We start from the raw sequence: 17,548 nt of genomic DNA on the forward strand, positions 1-17,548 counted from the left end.
TTTATTATTTCTTTCTTTGTCTTTCATTCTACCCGAGGGTTGGCCAATTGGGGGAAAAAAAGGAAATTGAATATAAGAAAAGCGAAACAATTTACAAAATAAATTATAACATTATCCCCCAATTGCCACATAAATTGTCAATGTCAAAAAATTCCAGTTAAAATTGGCCGGATTAACTCAACACAAAACGCAAAAATGTTTAGGACTTAATTTATGAAATTAAAATATCTAAAATTGAATTGGATAAAGTATAATAGGTTCGGATTTTTTGGACAATTTACACACCACCGGCATGCCTAAGTAACAAAGGCCCAAAGAGGCCCTTTTGGGAGGGCTTTTTCAAAGCCTATTAGTTATTAAACTTTGCCCAATCCGGTTTGGCCCAATTTTCTACATAGATTTTTTGTTACGGTGGGATTAGGAAACAAAATATGCTTAATTCACAAGCTCGTTTTGAACTTGCCCATTGATGTCGTCCAATTGAAAGACGAAATATTTTGTTATTTAATTAATTAACAAGCGCAACGGGTGCATTTTTTAACAAACTCATCAGAAACATCATAAAAATTTCGGCGAAAAAGTTTAATTTTTCAAAACCGGCTATAAGAGAGAGTTGCTATGAAGCAGTCACGTGCATCTTTTGAGACAATATACATGACCAAATAAGTCGACTCAAAATAGTGATCCGGTCACCCATGTCATCTCAACAAATATCCATTTATACATTCGCTTGCCACGTGATTCATCATTGTTGCCACAACATGTCTTTACACGCCACGTCATCATATGATGTGGGCATTATATGCCATGTCATACTTTTTACGCACATCCATTTTTCAAAACATACATGAAAAGCAATCATCCCAAGGCGCGACTTGATGTGAACCTTTCACTTGATTATGTCACCAAAAATTATAATTGCATCTCATATTTTTAGAAAAGTAGTTGACAAATGCATGTTGAAACTAAATTGAAATACATGATACCGAAAAGATTATGTAGGGTTGTTAACCGTTCCTAACATGCATAGCATTCCCCAATTAAGTTATTGTTTAATTAGATTGATCGCTCGTGAACATGGACCAACCAAAACAAGTCAAGTAGAGAAAAAACTTCTCAAAGTTGTGCAAGAATATTAGCAATCATGCATTCACGCACTTTTGAACACAGCCCCTAATGGCTGTCTCTAGTGAGTTTTTTCAGGGTAAAAAAATCTAACTTCATTAATTGAAAAACTTACCTTCCAAAAATACCGAAAGTCGAAAGCACGTCCCAATTTGCTTTGGGTTTTCAGCGTTGTCAAGGTTAATTTTTTTCCAACGTGATTTTCAAAATAATTTGCCAAATATCACAATTTTTATCGAATGGGTTTTGGAGCTCAAAACTCCTTGGAAAAGCTAAATCAAATGTAGTCTTAACTTATTTTTATAGGGCTAGTGTAAAATAAAAACATCCAGAAAGATTATTCCACTTCATATTGTTCCATGTTGCTTCCTAACCTTACGCGTACTGTGCGTCTCTAGCTAGCATTTCTTCATCGTTTCTTATTTAATGTGATCATCTCCACTGGCCAGGAAGGGCGTGATGATTTCACGCGGCTTGCACAAGGCCTGCAAAGGCTCCGCCGGCGGTGCAGTGAGGCCGTTGCCCTCCGTCATGTCGATCTCCTCCAAGCCGACTCTCCGCCACTCAAAGCACTGGAGCAATGCTCCTAACGCTAACCCCACCACTCTCTTCCCAAGAGCAGCCCCAGGACATACTCGCCTTCCCGCACCAAAAGGAATCATTTTGAACCCTTCATTACTCTCTTGGCCGCCGTCAAATCTATCCGGCATGAAACTCTCGGCATCCTTCCATAGCTTGGGGTCCCGGTGAAGGCTCCACGCGTTTACCAGCAGCATCGTACCTCGCGGAACGTGGAAGTTACCGATGGTGGTGTCTTCCGAGGATTCATGTGGTAGAAGAAGAGGAGCTGATGGATACAACCTCATCGTCTCGCTAACGACGTTCTGAAGATAGCTGAGATTAGCGAGGTCGGATTCTTCAAGGAGGCGGTCATGTCCAACTTTGGATTCTATTTCGTCGCAAGCCCTTCGCATTGCTTCGGAGTGGTTGAGGAGAAGTATCATTGCCCATTCTATCGTGGTGGCCGTGGTGTCGGCTCCACCAACCAGCATTGCCTGCACAATTCACAGGGCTAATTTACCTAAAGTGGGTCTTCATGTTATAGAAAAAGAACTGCTAGCTTTACTAAAAATACTTTCATCTGATACACTGACAGCAAAATAAAAATCATTAAATATTCAAATACTTTAATAAGTGCAAATGAACTCATTCAATTAAGAGTTTAGAGTCTTATTTATCTATATAAAAAAAAATTCACATTGATAATATGTTATATAAATTCATAACAAAACTAGTTTACTGAATAGTGTATCAGATTGATATTAGTTATTAAATATAATCCTTTTTTTAAGTTTTACTTAAAGTTTAACACATCATTTAGTAAACAAGCTCCTTATACCGGTATTAGTACATATGGCATTGTGCACGAGAAAATACATCTAACCAAATGTCATGCACCACTCAACTTAAATTCCTATCTTGGACTTAAGCCACACAGTTGAATGGCTAATTTTAGTTCTCTATCCTTGATAACATAAGAATGTAAGAACTGCTGGTAGCCCTTTCTTCTTTTCTGAGGTTTGATATATGTCGGATGTTGACCCTCTTGACTATATAGCACAAGTGTTTGACCCAAACGATATTTTCTTCCGCTGGGCGACCAGTTGATGGAGGCTGCCATTGCATTCTTAGGTTCTGCTCTTTTCAACAAAAAAACCCTTTCAGAAAAACATATTTCCAGATTTTTCAGCGTGCATTACACAGAAAATAAATTAATTAAGAAAAATATTTTTCATGAAGAGAAAAAGGTCTTTCAAAATAAAAATATATATATTTCCCTTTTTCAAATTAGAGAAAACATTTTCCTCACTCACTCTTTCTTATCCCAGACTCTAGTAGCCCCCACTTCTCTATTTTTTATATTTTTATTTTTTTAAATTTATTTTTTATTTTTTATTTTTATTTTTGCTTTTCTTCTTTCTTGGCCAATCGCTAGCTACCGGCAAAGAAGAATGAGGGGGAAGAAAAAATAAAATAAATAAAAAGAAAAAGTAGAAAGAAAATAAAAAGTTTAAAATTTTGATTTTAAAAAAAATAAGAAAATAAGAAAATAAAAATTTATTAAAATGAGTCCATAGACGAAAATCAACTTGAATTTTCCACACCGAAGGCATAAAATATTTTCCAATTCATTTTCGAGTTCCAACCACGCACTAAAAGATATTATCATTGTTCTCAAAAAATGACTTCGTGGAAAATATTTTTAGGAACATCATATTTTTCACGAGATGAACGAAATTTTAAAGGATAAGCTACGTCACATGATCATCTTGCTAGTCAAATAATTTCAATGATTATAATAAGATTGTGAGAAAATACTATATTTGATCAAACAATATCATCATCATGATAGTGACTTTTACCAATTTTTTTAATGCATCGTCGACGCATCAGTCCCTCCCACTTGCACCTTAACCTTTTCCTTGCGTGGAAAATATTGGCATTAGCTACCGAAATTCAACCAAGGTGGGCGCTAAGTGATCGGCTTTCTTACATGATCATCTTTTTCTTGCCCCAAAAAAATTCTTTAACTTATAAAATTTGTCTCAGGCGAAAGCGTTAATCGATTAGTCATTTAAAATGAACGAACGAGGAAATGCAAAGATTTTTTATTTTATTTTGAAGTTGTCTTCATCTAGTTTGGTAATGATCATGGAAAAATTGCATTTCCATGACCCGCCTCGCGACAGATTTGGACAGGTGAGGAAATGCGAAGTGACATGCCACTTAATCAAATAACAATTAATGATTTAAAATTTTATGAATAGTTTAGTATATTAGATTGTAGGAGGACACGAGATTCTGAGTTTGAAAATATACTTTCCGATAATAATAAAAAAATTCTAACAATTTAAATTTTTAAAAGGTTGGTAAAAAAGGTTGCTCCGTCCCTAACTTGCCGGTAAATTAAATATGGTAAATAGAGAGTGACGGTGCTCACCAGAACGAGGCTTTTGACTGTTGTATTGGTGTAGAATTCCGGATCCTGTTCTTGGACGTCCAACATCCGATCGATGAATGTCGTCCTCGATGGTCTCGTCCCGTCGACCCCTTTTGATGACACTGACGCGGCCGCCACCGCCGCCGCGGACGACCGCTTGTTCCTTTTCCCGCTTTGCTCGTCGACCAGCTGCTGGAAAAACACGTCCGCCTTCCTCATCACGCTCTTCATCTTCTTCTTCACCCCGTGAAAATCAGCCCACCCCAACGCTGGGATGAAATCCCCGATGTACCCAGCGTTTCCGAAAAGCTGCGAGAACTCTCTCATGATCTCCCTGAACTCCCTCCCTTCCTCCGACACCTGGTCCGTCCCGAAGTAGCTCTTTCCGGCGATCATACGCATCATCACATTCAGGGTAAGATCTAACAACCTCCACCGCATATCCACCTTCAGCCATTCCCTATCTTCTGCAGGAAGAAAAGAAAAAATAAACAGATATAACTTCTCTTCGTGAGGTGTATGGTAGACACAATCAAACTGCAAGATAACTTGTGCCTTTTTTGGATAGAGGTAGATTCTTCATATGCAGCCGCCAGGTAAATTGTGTCTAAGCAATACTTACTCCGGTCTCTGAGACAGCAGTGATCTCGAAACAGTTGCCTCACCAGGGAAAGAACCTCCTCCTGCCGGACAGCGGAGTAATCAGCGAGGGGCCTCGCGGAGAACATCTCCACAGCTGTGAAGCGGCGGATGTTGCGCCAGTAGTCACCGTAAGGCATTAGGCCCAAGACGCTGTAGTCGTAGCCGAGGAGCTTCCCCGATAGCAAGCGGGGCCGGTTGGCGAAGGTGACATCCTTCTCAGTAAAAAACTCCTCGACGGCCGGCAGCGAGGAGACGACTACGATTTTGCGCGAGCCGAACCTGAGGAAGAAGACTGGGCCGTGCTGGAGCGAGAGATCGTGCAGGGTTCGGTGGAGGGGCTCCTTGACCAGGTGGAGGTGGCCGATGATAGGGAGGGAAGGAGGGCTCGGTGGCAGGCGGTGGTTGGGATTCGTGCTTTTGTGGAGGAAGAATCTGTAGAGGAGGAAGAGGAGGGAGAGAGAGATCAGTGCTAGGTTCAGCCATTGATGAGGAGCTTCTTCCTCCATTTTCTCAGTGGAAAAGTGTCGATTGAACTGTTTGTTGAGTTGAAGTTCTTGTATACTACTAGGCGACGAGGAACGCATCAATTTAAAACCATTTAAAGAATAGATTATAGTTAAGGAAAAGTGCGCGACTGATGAGGCAAGATGATATGAACATGAAGGAGGGTCGTTTATCTTCCTTGATTTGCGCGGAGGTGCATGCGTTGGTTTTCCTCAATTTTTTATGAACTGTCCACTATAGACGACAAGCATGGAGCTATGTATTAACCATAAAGATATAATTCCAGAAAGCTGATTTACTCGTAGGCGATGGTGAACGGCGGGGGCAGATTCGTCGTGAGCTACTTCCTTACGACGGAGCTGGAGAGGGTGCCGGAAGGGTGCATCGATCAATATGTGGAGATGTATGGAGTGCAAGGTTGCTTTATTAGGGTTAGCAATTTCTGAATATGACATGATAATACAACTCAAACACGACATGAAATTAATGAAGTCAAATTAAACTAATCAAGTTCCAATCAATTTCATGTCAACCTTCAAGACATGACATTAGTCATCGCATCTTGTTTGTGTCAAACCCATTAGACATGAAATTTAACCCATATGCCTGTGTTCTTTCATAAGTTAGTGTCAATAAAATCTATATGTGATCTTCATGTAGACATGTTTAGTCAAAAGACTATCATGTCCAGGGTATTCAATAGTAAATTATTACGTTAAGGATATTCCATTAACTATGTTCATTCTATAAAATTTAATAGCATGATAAAGAAATTCATAATAACATTACAACTCGAATAGAAGTTGCAAGAGTTCTAATGCATTTTTCTCAATTATAGTTCTAATGCATTTTTCTCAATTAGATGTAAACATATGGTGCATTTGTTTCGCAAAACTTCAATGATTTGAAAATTATTTTCCAAAAAAAAAAAAAATTGATCACCTAAATCACTTACAAAAATGAATGATGAAAAATATTGTCATCATTCGCGACATAAATTGTCATTGATTATGAAAAACGTTTATTATTGACGAATTCATTTCAAGCAATTCAAATAATCATTTTCAAAAAAAAAATTAATTTTTTTTTTAGAAAAATGAACTATTTAATCAATCATATTATGTTTGAATTTTGTTGTGAATCAAAATTTTTAAAAAGTGACCCATAAAAATTTATAGTTATCTATTATTTGATTTTTTATTATTTAAAACATATTATTATTCTTAAAATAAATTATAAACTATCATCTAATCGTTTCTTTTTATATTTCAACCACCAATTGTCCAAAGGATGAGTTCACACTTATGAATAGACACGAACAGTTTCATCCTTTGCACACCTTTCAAAACGTGAAGATTTTTTTTTTTTTTTGAGCAATTTCAAAACGTGAAGATTGATGGGCCGAACATTGGCAATTCATCATACAAGAAGGCAAAAACGACAAGGTCGAAGATCATGGTGCTCTTCACCTTGTGGCCTTTTTGATTGTGGAAGAAACCAAATGGAAATAGTCATTCCTTATCCTTCCCAGCATCGGATACCAATTTCAGAGGCACTCCAGCCTGGGAGTCTGCACACTTCTTTATCCACGTCTCGTTTGTAACCGAATAATTACAGGAACGTGCGGTGGTAATTGAGCCCGAAAATATCGCAACATATAATGATATTGTTTTATGACGTCACGACATGTTGTCGTGTTCGAGTTCGATGTCGTAACCCGCCGTCCGTGGGTTACGTGGGGTGAGCGTGGTTGGTAGAACCGGGAACCGGAACCGAACAGAGGAGGTTCCGGTTCGGTTCCCGGTTCTAAGGGGACCGGTTCCGGTTCCCGGTTCTCTTTTTCCGGGAACCGGAACCTGAGGAACCGGAACCGGCAAAGTTACAAAATAAAAACCCTAATTCTTTCCGTGCGATTCCCCTTCCGTTCAACTTTCCCCCTTTTCCCTTTCTTTTTCCCTCTCTCTTTTCTCCACCTTTTCCTCCTCACGTCACTTCCTGCCCCCACTTTTTCTTTTCCTCTCTCTCTCTCTCTCTTCTCTTTCCCCCTCTCTCGGCCGAACCCCCACTCTTCTTCTTCTTCTTCTTCTTCTTCTTCCTTCCTCTCGCCGGTTGCTGCTTCACCCACCACCACACCGCCGCCCCACGCCCTACTCACCACCACCTCTTGGCCACCAAACCCCCACCACCCACTGCTTGTCCAACAAGCCGTCTCTCCGTTGAGTCCGACGAGCTGTATTGCCGTCCGCGCCACCGTGAGGCACCGCCGCCGTCCCCAAGCCACCATCACCACCTCTTGCTGCAGCTTGCTCGGCCGTCCGAGCCATCGTTGCTCCGAACCGTCACCACCTCCGCCCGAACTGAGCTCTTCCCCCCTTGGCCGTGGGTTGAGCCGCGGCTGCCGCCTTCTTCAGTGCGCCGTTCATGCCGCCGTTGGTGCCGTGAGTCTCGTGCCTTCGTCGCCGTCGCGCCACCGTCGCCGCGTGCTCGCCGTCGCCAGATCAAGAAGAAGCTGGTGAAGAAGAACCGGAACCGAACAGGCCCATCCCTCCCTGGATTCGCATGCGAACTGACAACACTTTCCTTCACATTTTGTCCAAAAAAAGCCGTCTTTTTATTTTATTTTATTTTTTTGTGGCCTAATTTTTGTCGCCGAAATCGTTCAGGTACAACGCGAAGCGTAGGCACTGGCGCCGCACCAAGCTAGGGTTCTGAGATGTTTTCATGGGAGGAGTTGCTTTTGCTTTGGGTTAGAGCTTTTTAGTTGTTGCGAAAGAGACCTTGATGCTTTTCTGATTATTGCTTTTAAGCGAATTGAAGACTTTTAAGGAAGCAAATCGCTGCTTAGATACAGTGCTGCTTTGTTACTCTCGAGCACAAGCATTTTTTATATCCGATGATCTGCGAATTGTGGTAGTTTCTGTTGCTTCATGTGGTTTTGATAGTATCAGAGATGGGATTTTAGTGAATTTTAATGTTGCTTCAACTTTATGTCTTGTTAAGCTTGTCGCTGTTACAACACATTGTGTTCAACGTTCAGTGCCTTTGATCGGTTCTGCTAATGATTGGCCTGATCTTCTTATTTAGATGAGACTTATAGGCTTGTGTTGGACCTGCTTTTCCTGTTCAGTGCTTGTTGAGGTCACGGTGGTGCTTGTTCTCATAGTGTGGTAGTGATTATTAGTGGTCGTCCTTCCAGACATTGGGGAGCTTTTAGTTGTGTCAATTCTGAGGAATTTCAACTTATGTGGTATTGGTTTGCTATCTGCAATGTCTAAATAAGAGTAACATCAGTTTATTGGGCATCTTCAATAGCTTCAAGTCGGTTTAGCATGTGAAGTGTGTTCTAGCATCAGGTTGCAGGATTCATGGCTATGTCGTTATTATTGCTGCATTATTTTCCATTTTTAATCTAAAAATGAAAAATAAAAAATAAAGAACCTGTGGAACCCTGTTGGGAACCTGGAACCGACCCCGGAACCTCGTGACGGTAGGTTCCAGTGTTCTTGTTCTAACGGTGAGTTCAGTGTTCCAAAAAATGAGGAACCCGACCGAGGTAGGTTCAGTGTTCCAAGCGGAACCCGTAAGGAACCGGAACCGCTCACCCCTAGTGCTGAAGGTGTAAGGCCGGGCACTCAAGCCCTGCCGTTCGGCATGAGATGGCCCAAAATCCGGACACAATCCTGGTTCCATTTTGGGTCCCAACACCTAAATAATGGTGAATTTCGATGAAAATCCCACCCAACCTCCCTCACCGGACAATATTCTAGCAAAATTGTCTAGCCTAAAGTAATGTGTCATCTTTTGGAAATTAGGCCACCTTTGATTTAAAACACGTTGTTATGTTGTTGAAATAAAAATAGACTTTTCTTAAATAATATTGATGTTATCCAGCTATAAATAGATAATTTGATTCTATGTCCAAAAGGAAAGCCTTAATTAGACTAGACCCAACCCTATGTTATTTATCTAGGAGATCGCACAATGATTAAATCAGATTTGAGGGTGAAAAATTGAGAATGGACTTGATTATGAGTTTAATGGCCACTGGTAGAAAGAATTGTTCAAAAAGTCATAAATATATTGCAATTTGATCGATTCAGTCTTAGACCTTTCAATTGTGTCAATTAAATCATAAACATTTTCATGTTTTGTCAATTGAATTCATCTGGCCAATTTTAATCAAAAATCACTAAGTAGGCATGGGTAGTGCCGCAAAGGGCAATCAACACTAATGTGGACCATATTTTTATTATTTCTTTCTTTCTTCTTTCTTTTTCTTTCTTTCTACCGACGAGGGTTGGCCAATTGGGGAAAAAAGGAAATTAAATATAAGAAAAAATAAACAATTTACAAAATAAATTATATACATTATCCACATTAGCGCTGCCCTTGCCACATAGGACCATTAGCGTCAATGTCAAAGATTTCCAGTTAAAATTGGCCAGATTAACTCAATACAAAATGCAAAAATGTTTAGGACTTAATTCGTAAAGTTAAAATATCTAAAATTGAATTGGGTAAAGTATAATAGGTTTAGGGTTTTTTTGGATAATTTACACACCACCAGGCATGCCTAAGTAACAAAGGCCCAAAGAGGCCCTTTTGGGAGGGCTTTTGCAAAGCCAATTAGTTATTAAACTTTGCCCAATCCGGTTTGGCCCAACAATTTTGTACATGGATTTTTTGTTACTGCCGGCCTAGGCAACAAAATATGCCTAATTCACAAGCTCGTTTTGAACTTGCCCATTGATGTCATCTAATTGAAAGATGAAATATTTTGTTATTTCATTAATTAACAAGCGCAACGGGTGCATTTTTTAACAAACTCATAGAAACATCATAAAAATTTTGGCGAAAAAGTTTAATTTTTCAAAACCGGCTATAAGAGAGAGTTGCTATGAAGCAGTCACGTGCATCTTTTGAGACAATAAACATGCCCAAAATAAGTCGACTCAAAATAGTGATCTGGTCGCCCATGTCATCTCAACAAATATCCATTCATACATTCGCTTGCCACATGATTCATCATTGTTACCACAACATGTCTTTACACGCCACGTCATCATATGATGTGGGCATTATATGCAATGTCATAGTTTTTACTCACATCCATTTTTCAAAACATACATGAAAAGCAATCATCCCAAGGCGCGACTTGATGTGAACCTTTCACTTGATTATGTCACCAAAAATTATAACTGCATCTCATATTTTTAGAAAAGTAGTTGACAAATGCATGTTGAAACTAAATTGAAATACATGGTACCAAAAAGATTATGCAGGGTTGTTAACCGTTCCTAACATGTATCATAGAATTTGGACATAGCATTCCCCAATTAAGTTATTGTTTGATTAGATTGATCGCTTGTGAACATGGACCGACCAAAACAAGTCAAGTAGAGAAAAAACTTCTCAAAGTTGTGCAAGAATATTAGCAATCATGCATTCTCGCACTTTGAACACAGCCCCTAATGGCTGTCTCTAGTGAATTTTTTCAGGGCAAAAAAGTCTAACTTCATTAATTGAAAAACTTACCTTCCAAAAATACCGAAAGTCAAAAGCAGGTCCCAATTTCTGGGATTTTCAATGTTGTCAAGGTTAATTTTTTCCAAAGTGGTTTTTTTTTTTTTTTTTTTTTTTTTTTTTTTTTCAAAATAATTTGCCAAATATCATAATTTTTATCGAATGGGTTTTAGAGCTCAAAAACTCCTTGGAAAAGCTAAATCGACTGTAGTCTGAAACTTATTTTGATAGGGCTGGTGTAAAATAAAAACATCCAGAAAGATTACTCCACTTCATATTGTTCCATGTTGCTTCCTAACCTTACGCGTAGTGTGCGTCTCTAGCTAGCATTTCGTCGTCGTTTCTTATTTAATGTGATCATCTCCACTGGCCAGGAAGGGCGTGATGATTTCACGTGGCTTGCACAAGGCCTGCAAAGGCTCCGCCGGTGGCGCAGTGAGGCCGTCGCCCTCCGTCGTGTCGATCTGCTCCAAGCCAACTCTCCGCCACTCGAAGCACTGGAGCAATGCTCCTAACGCTAACCCCATCACCCTCCTCCCAAGAGCAGCCCCAGGACATGCTCGCCTTCCCGCACCGAAAGGAATCATTTTGAACCCTTCATTACTCTCTTGGCCGCCGTCAAATCTCTCCGGCATGAAACTCTCGGCATCCTTCCATAGCTTGGGGTCCCGGTGAAGGCTCCACGCGTTTACCAGCAGCATCGTACCTCGCGGAACGCGGAAGTTCCCGATGGTGGTGTCTTCCGAGGATTCATGTGGTAGAAGAAGCGGAACTGATGGATACAACCTCATCGTCTCGCTAACGACGTTCTGAAGATAGCTGAGATTAGCGAGGTCGGATTCTTCAAGGAGGCGGTCATGTCCAACTTTGGATTCTATTTCGTCGCAAGCCCTTCGCATTGCTTCGGAGTGGTTGAGGAGAAGTATCATTGCCCATTCTATCGTGGTGGCCGTGGTGTCGGCTCCACCAACCAGCAATGCCTGCACAATTCACAGGACTAATCTACCTAAAGTGGGTCTTCATGTTATAGAAAAAGAGAACTGCTAGGTTTACTAAATATACTTTCATTTGATACACTGCCAGCGAAATAAAAATCATTAAATATTCAAATACTCTAATAAGTATACACTTTTCAATTTTGACAAATGAACTCGTTCAATTAACAGTTTAGAGTCTTATCTATCTATATAAAAAAATATTTCACATTGATAAGATGTCATATAAATTCATAACTAAACTAGTTTACTAAATAGTGTATCAAATTGATATTAGTTATTAAATATAATCCTTTTTTTTAAGTGCTACTTAAAGTTTAACACATCATTTAGTAAACGCTCCTTATACTGGTATTAGTACATTTGGCAATGTGCACAAGAAAATGCATCGAATCAAATGTCATGCGCCACTCAACTTAAATTCCTATCTTGGACTTAGGCCACACATTTGAATGGCTAGTTTTAGTTCTCTGTCCTTGATAAGATAAGAATGTAAGGACTGCTGGTAGCCCTTTCTTCTTTTCTGAGGTTTGATATATGTCGGATGTTGACCCTCTTGACTATGTAGCACAAGGGTTTGAAAGTATGTAGCACTAGTTATTAAATATGATCCTTTTTTTTTAAGTGCTACTTAAAGTTTAACACGTCATCTAGTAAACAAGCTCCTTATACTGGTATTAGTACATTTGGCAATGTGCACAAGAAAATGCATCGAACCAAATGTCATGCGCCACTCAACTTAAATTCCTATCTTGGACTTAGGCCACACATTTGAATGGCTAGTTTTAGTTCTCTGTCCTTGATAAGATAAGAATGTAAGGACTGCTGGTAGCCCTTTCTTCTTTTCTGAGGTTTGATATATGTCAAATGATGACCCTCTTGACTATGTAGCACAAGGGTTTGAAAGTATCTAAGGACCAAACGATATTTTTTTTCCGCTGGGCGGCCAGTTGAACTTGATGGAGGCTGCCATCGCAATCGTAGGTTCTGCTCTTTTCAACAAAAAACCCTTTTCAGAAAAACGTATTTCCAGATTTTTCAGCATGCTTTACATAGAAAATAAATTAATTAAGAAAATCATTTTTTATGAAGAGAAAAAAGTCTTTCAAAATAAATATATATTTCCCTTTTTCAAATAAGAGGAAATATTTTCCTCACTCACTCTTTCTTATCTCACACTCTAGTAACCCCAACTTCTTTATTTTTTTATTTTTTATTTTCTAAAACAAAATCTTTTTTTTTTTTTTTTTTTGCTTTTCTTCTTTCTTGGCCAATCGCTAGCTGCTGGCAAAGAAGAATGGGGGGAAAAAAAAAAAAAAAAGAAAAAGTAGAAAGAAAATAAAAAGTTAAAAATTTTTATTTTTTTAAATAATTAAGAAAATAAGAAAATAAAAATTTATTAAAATGAGTGCATAGACGAAAATCAACTTGAATTTTCCACACCAAACGACATAAAATATTTTCTAATTCATTTTTAAGTTTCAGCCACGCACTAAAAGATATTATCATTATTCTCGAAAAAGAACTTTGTGGAAAATATTTTCTAAGAACGTTATATTTTTTACGAAATGAACGAAATCTTAAAAGGATAAGCTACCTCACATAATCATCTTGGGTAGTCAAATAATTTCGTGTGATCATAATAAGATTGTGAGAAAAAGACTATATTTGATCAAACAGTATCATCATCATGATAGGGACTTTTACCAATATTTTTTATGCACCGTCGACGCATCAGTCCCTCCCACTTGCACCTTAACCTTTTCCTTGCGTGGAAAATATCGGCACTAGCTACCGAAATTCAACTAAGGTGGGCGCTACGTGATCGGCTTTCTTACGTGATCATCTTGATCTCGCCCCCCCAAAAAATTCTTTAACTTGTAAAATTTGTCTCGGGCGAAAGCGTTAAGTCGATTAGTCATTTCAAAGGAACGGAAGAGGAAATGCGAAGATTTTTTTATTTTATTCTGAAGTTGTCTTCATTTAGTTTGGCATGATCATGGAAAAATTGCATTTCCATAGCCCGCCTGGCGACAGATTTGGAGGCGAGGCGAGGAAATACGAAGTAACATGCCACTTAATCTGAATAACAATTAACGATTTAAAATTTTATGAACAGTTTAGTATATTAGATTGTAGGAGGACACGAGATTCTGAGTTTGAAAATATACTTTCCGATAATAAAAAAAATCTAACAATTTAAATTTTTAAAAGGTTGGTAAAAAAGGTTGCGCCGTCCCTAACTTGCCGGTAAATAAAAATATGGTAAATAGAGAGTGACGGTGCTCACCAGAACGACGCTTTTGACTGTTGTATTGGTGTAGAATTCCGGATCCTGTTCTTGGACGTCCAACATCCGATCGATGAATGTCGTCCTCGATGATCTCGTCCCGTCGACCCCTTTTGATGACACTGACGCGGCCGCCGCCGCCACCGCGGACGACGGCTTGTTCCTTTTCCCGCTTTGCTCGTCGACCAGCTGCTGTAAAAACACGTCCACCTTCCTCATCACGCTCTTCATCTTCTTCTTCACCCCGTGAAAATCAGCCCACCCCAACGCTGGGATGAAATCCCCCATGTACGCAGAGCTTCCGAAAAGCTGCGAGAACTCTCTCATGATCTCCTTGAACTCCCTCCCTTCCTCCGACACCTGGTCCGTCCCGAAGTAGCTCTTTCCGGCGATCATACGCATCATCACATTCAGGGTAAGATCTAACAACCTCCGCCGCATATCCACCTTCAGCCATTCCCTATCTTCTGCAGGAAGAAAAGAAAAATAAACAGATATAACTTCTCTTCGTGAGGTGTATGGTAGACACAATCAAACTGCAAGATAACTTGTGCCTTTTTTGGATAGAGGTAGATTCTTCATATGAGACCGCCAGGTAAATTGTGTCTAGGCAATACTTACTCCTGTCTCCGAGACAGCAGTGATCTCGAAACAGTTGCCTCACCAGGGAAAGAACCTCCTCCTGCCGGACAGCGGAGTAATCAGCAAGGGGCCTCGCGGAGAATATCTCCACAGCTGTGAAGCGGCGGAGGTTGCGCCAGTATTCACCGTAAGGGCTTAGGCCCAAGATGCCGTAGTCATAGCCGAGGAGCTTCCCCGATAGCAAGCGGGGCCGGTGGGCGAAGGCGACATCCTTCTCAGTAAAAAACTCCTCGACGGCCGGCAGCGAGGAGACGACTACGGTTTTGCGCGAGCCGAACCTGAGGAAGAAGACTGGGCCGTGCTGGAGCGAGAGATCGTGCAGGGTTCGGTGGAGGGGCTCCTTGACCAGGTGGAGGTGGCCGATGATAGGGAGGGACGGAGGGCTCGGTGGGAGGCGGTGGTTGGGATTCGTGCTTTTGTGGAGGAAGAATCTGTAGAGGAGGAAGAGGAGGGGGAGAGAGATCAGTGCTAGGTTCAGCCATTGTTGAGGAGCTTCTTCCTCCATTTTCACAGTGGAAAAGTGTCGATTGAACCGTGTGTTGAGTTGAAGTTCTTGTAGACTACTAAGCGACGAGGAACGCATCAATTTAAAACCATTTAAAGAATAAATTATAGTTAAGGAAAAGTGGGCGACTGATGGACTGATGGGCAGGATGATATGTGATGGGACAACAGTAACAATTCGAACAATATCAACTTAACGCAACGAAATAAAATAATCTCATCTCTTATGTAAATTTAATAGAAATCGATATAGTAAAGTAAAATAAATATCAAGCACACGAACATAATACGATTTTTTTATGTAGAAAACCTCCTCGATATGAGGAGATCAAAAATCACGGGACCGGAGTCCACCCAAAAATCTTCACTATCAACAAAATTTGGTGAACAATATTCTTCTCTAGCAAATACTAGAGGTACATAACAGCAAAGACCTCAATAACATAATTATTGGCAATACACATGAATTTCACAAGAGATCAAAATAAATCTGACCAAAAACGTAGGTTTTGATCAATTCATGAAAAACCTAATGTAGGGAGCTTCAAACAAAAATCAAACCGTTTAGATTCAATAAGATTGCGCCACGAACATGCTGACAAAATTTCAGCTCAATCGGACCATGAATCGACCTCCGATGCCAGCTTGATGTAAATCAGACTTTGCCTCAACCTCCAAATTTTCTATTTTCTTTTTTTCTCTTGTTTCTACGTTTTTTTGTTGCTACCACTTTTTTAAAAATAGTGAGAAACCATATTTCTCCACATGACTTATCATATGGACTTAAGTCATTTTTGAGTTTACAACTCATTGGGCTTCCTTCACATAGGACCTATTTCTCCATATGACTTACGTATGGACTTAAACCATTTTTGAGCTTGCAACTCATTAGGCTTCTTCCATATAGAAGTGAATCCAGCTAACAATATGAACATGAAGGTGAGTTTATCTACCTTGATTTGCGCGAAGGTGCATGCGTTGGTTTTCCTCAATTTTTTATGAACTGTCCACTATAGACAACAAGCACGGAGCTATGATAAATACAACCATAAAGATATACTTCCAGAAAGCTAATTTACTCGTACGCGATGGTGAACAGCGGGGGCAGGTTCGTCCTGAGCTACTTCCTTACGGCGGAGCTGGAGAGGGTGCCGGAGGGGTGCATCGATCAATATGTGGAGATGTATGGAGTGCAAGGTCGCTTTATTAGGGTTAGCAATTTTTGATACGACATGATAGTACAACTCGAACATGACATGAAATTCGTGAAGTCAAATTAAACTAATCATGTTCCAACCAATTACGCGTCAACCCTCATGACATGACATTAGTCATCACATCTTATTTGTGTCAAACCTGTTAGACATGAAATTTAACCCATATGCCTGTGTTCTTTAATAAGTTAGTGTCAATAAAATCCATGGGTGATCTTCATGTCAACATGTTTAGTCAAAAGACTATCATGTCCAGGGTATTCAATAGTAAAATATTACGTTAAGGATATTTCATTAACTATGTTCATTCTATTTAGTTTGACTTGTGTCAGGTTCATGTTCACATGTTAATGATTATCGGAACGAAACTTACAGTAAAATGAAAGGGGCAATACATACCCATGCCACATGCATCAAGTCGATGAACTCCCATATTTGACTTTCAAGAATTTGTTTTAGTTAATTTCCTTCAAATAGTCCCCAACTTGAAAAGGCCCAACCATTAAATGATTGCTTTTGGAGAGTAAAGAAAGGTCAAACTTCTCGTTGCTTTGAAGTTTGAATGACTGGACTGAAGGGCGCTAGTGTCATCTTTCACATGCATCATCATTCTCTTACATTTTCCCTTTGGTCACCTTTTCTTTCCCTCGTTGAATTTTCGGAAAGCCTTTACCTACCTCTAAGCTCAATCCTTATCTGTTGGTAAGCCAATGAATCTGCAAAAACCTATGTAATGTCGATATGATTCGAAATAGGAGGGAGAGTAGAGCAAACTGCGACGAATATAGACTATAAGCTCAAGCATTCTACAGTGTACCACTCTCTTGATGCAAAAGCAAACGAAATATTTACAAAGTTCACACGATACACCCTTTTCTCTTTGCCTTAAAAAAGCAAGCTGATACATGTAATAATAAGTATGGAAAGTTGCGCAAAACACAGACGACGAAGTCCCCCAAAAAGCGCCTGCCGCTATCGAGCAATCAAGGCTCGAGTCAACCTGAAACACTCCAAGCACAGCTGAAAGAAAGGAAGATGGCTCAGCGATTGTGGAGAGGGTCCGAAGCGTTGGGGACTCTCCTCTTGCTCGACAGCCACTTGTCAGGCG

At 39.9% G+C, this 17,548-nt stretch overlaps 2 protein-coding genes across 2 annotated transcripts; both read right to left on the bottom strand.

The window, feature by feature from the left end:
• Positions 1 to 1,409: 1,409 nt before the first annotated feature.
• LOC104447842 (cytochrome P450 81Q32) lies at positions 1,410 to 5,370 on the bottom strand. The gene is made up of 3 exons (XM_010061573.3): positions 4,749 to 5,370; positions 4,127 to 4,593; positions 1,410 to 2,180 (listed from the first exon to the last, which is right to left on the bottom strand). The coding sequence occupies exons 1-3, from the start codon at positions 5,350 to 5,352 to the stop codon at positions 1,545 to 1,547; spliced, it is 1,707 nt and encodes a 568-aa protein (XP_010059875.2). The 5' UTR covers positions 5,353 to 5,370; the 3' UTR covers positions 1,410 to 1,544.
• Positions 5,371 to 10,992: 5,622 nt separating this feature from the next.
• Positions 10,993 to 15,292, bottom strand: LOC104447843 (cytochrome P450 81Q32). Its single transcript, XM_010061575.3, has 3 exons — positions 14,702 to 15,292; positions 14,081 to 14,547; positions 10,993 to 11,775 (listed from the first exon to the last, which is right to left on the bottom strand). Exons 1-3 carry the CDS (start codon positions 15,225 to 15,227, stop codon positions 11,140 to 11,142), a joined length of 1,629 nt encoding a protein of 542 aa, XP_010059877.3. The 5' UTR covers positions 15,228 to 15,292; the 3' UTR covers positions 10,993 to 11,139.
• Between the last annotated feature and the right edge of the window lie 2,256 nt (positions 15,293 to 17,548).

This window comes from Eucalyptus grandis, chromosome 6, assembly GCF_016545825.1.
Source record: "Eucalyptus grandis isolate ANBG69807.140 chromosome 6, ASM1654582v1, whole genome shotgun sequence".
In the NCBI taxonomy this organism is placed as follows: domain Eukaryota; kingdom Viridiplantae; phylum Streptophyta; class Magnoliopsida; order Myrtales; family Myrtaceae; genus Eucalyptus; species Eucalyptus grandis.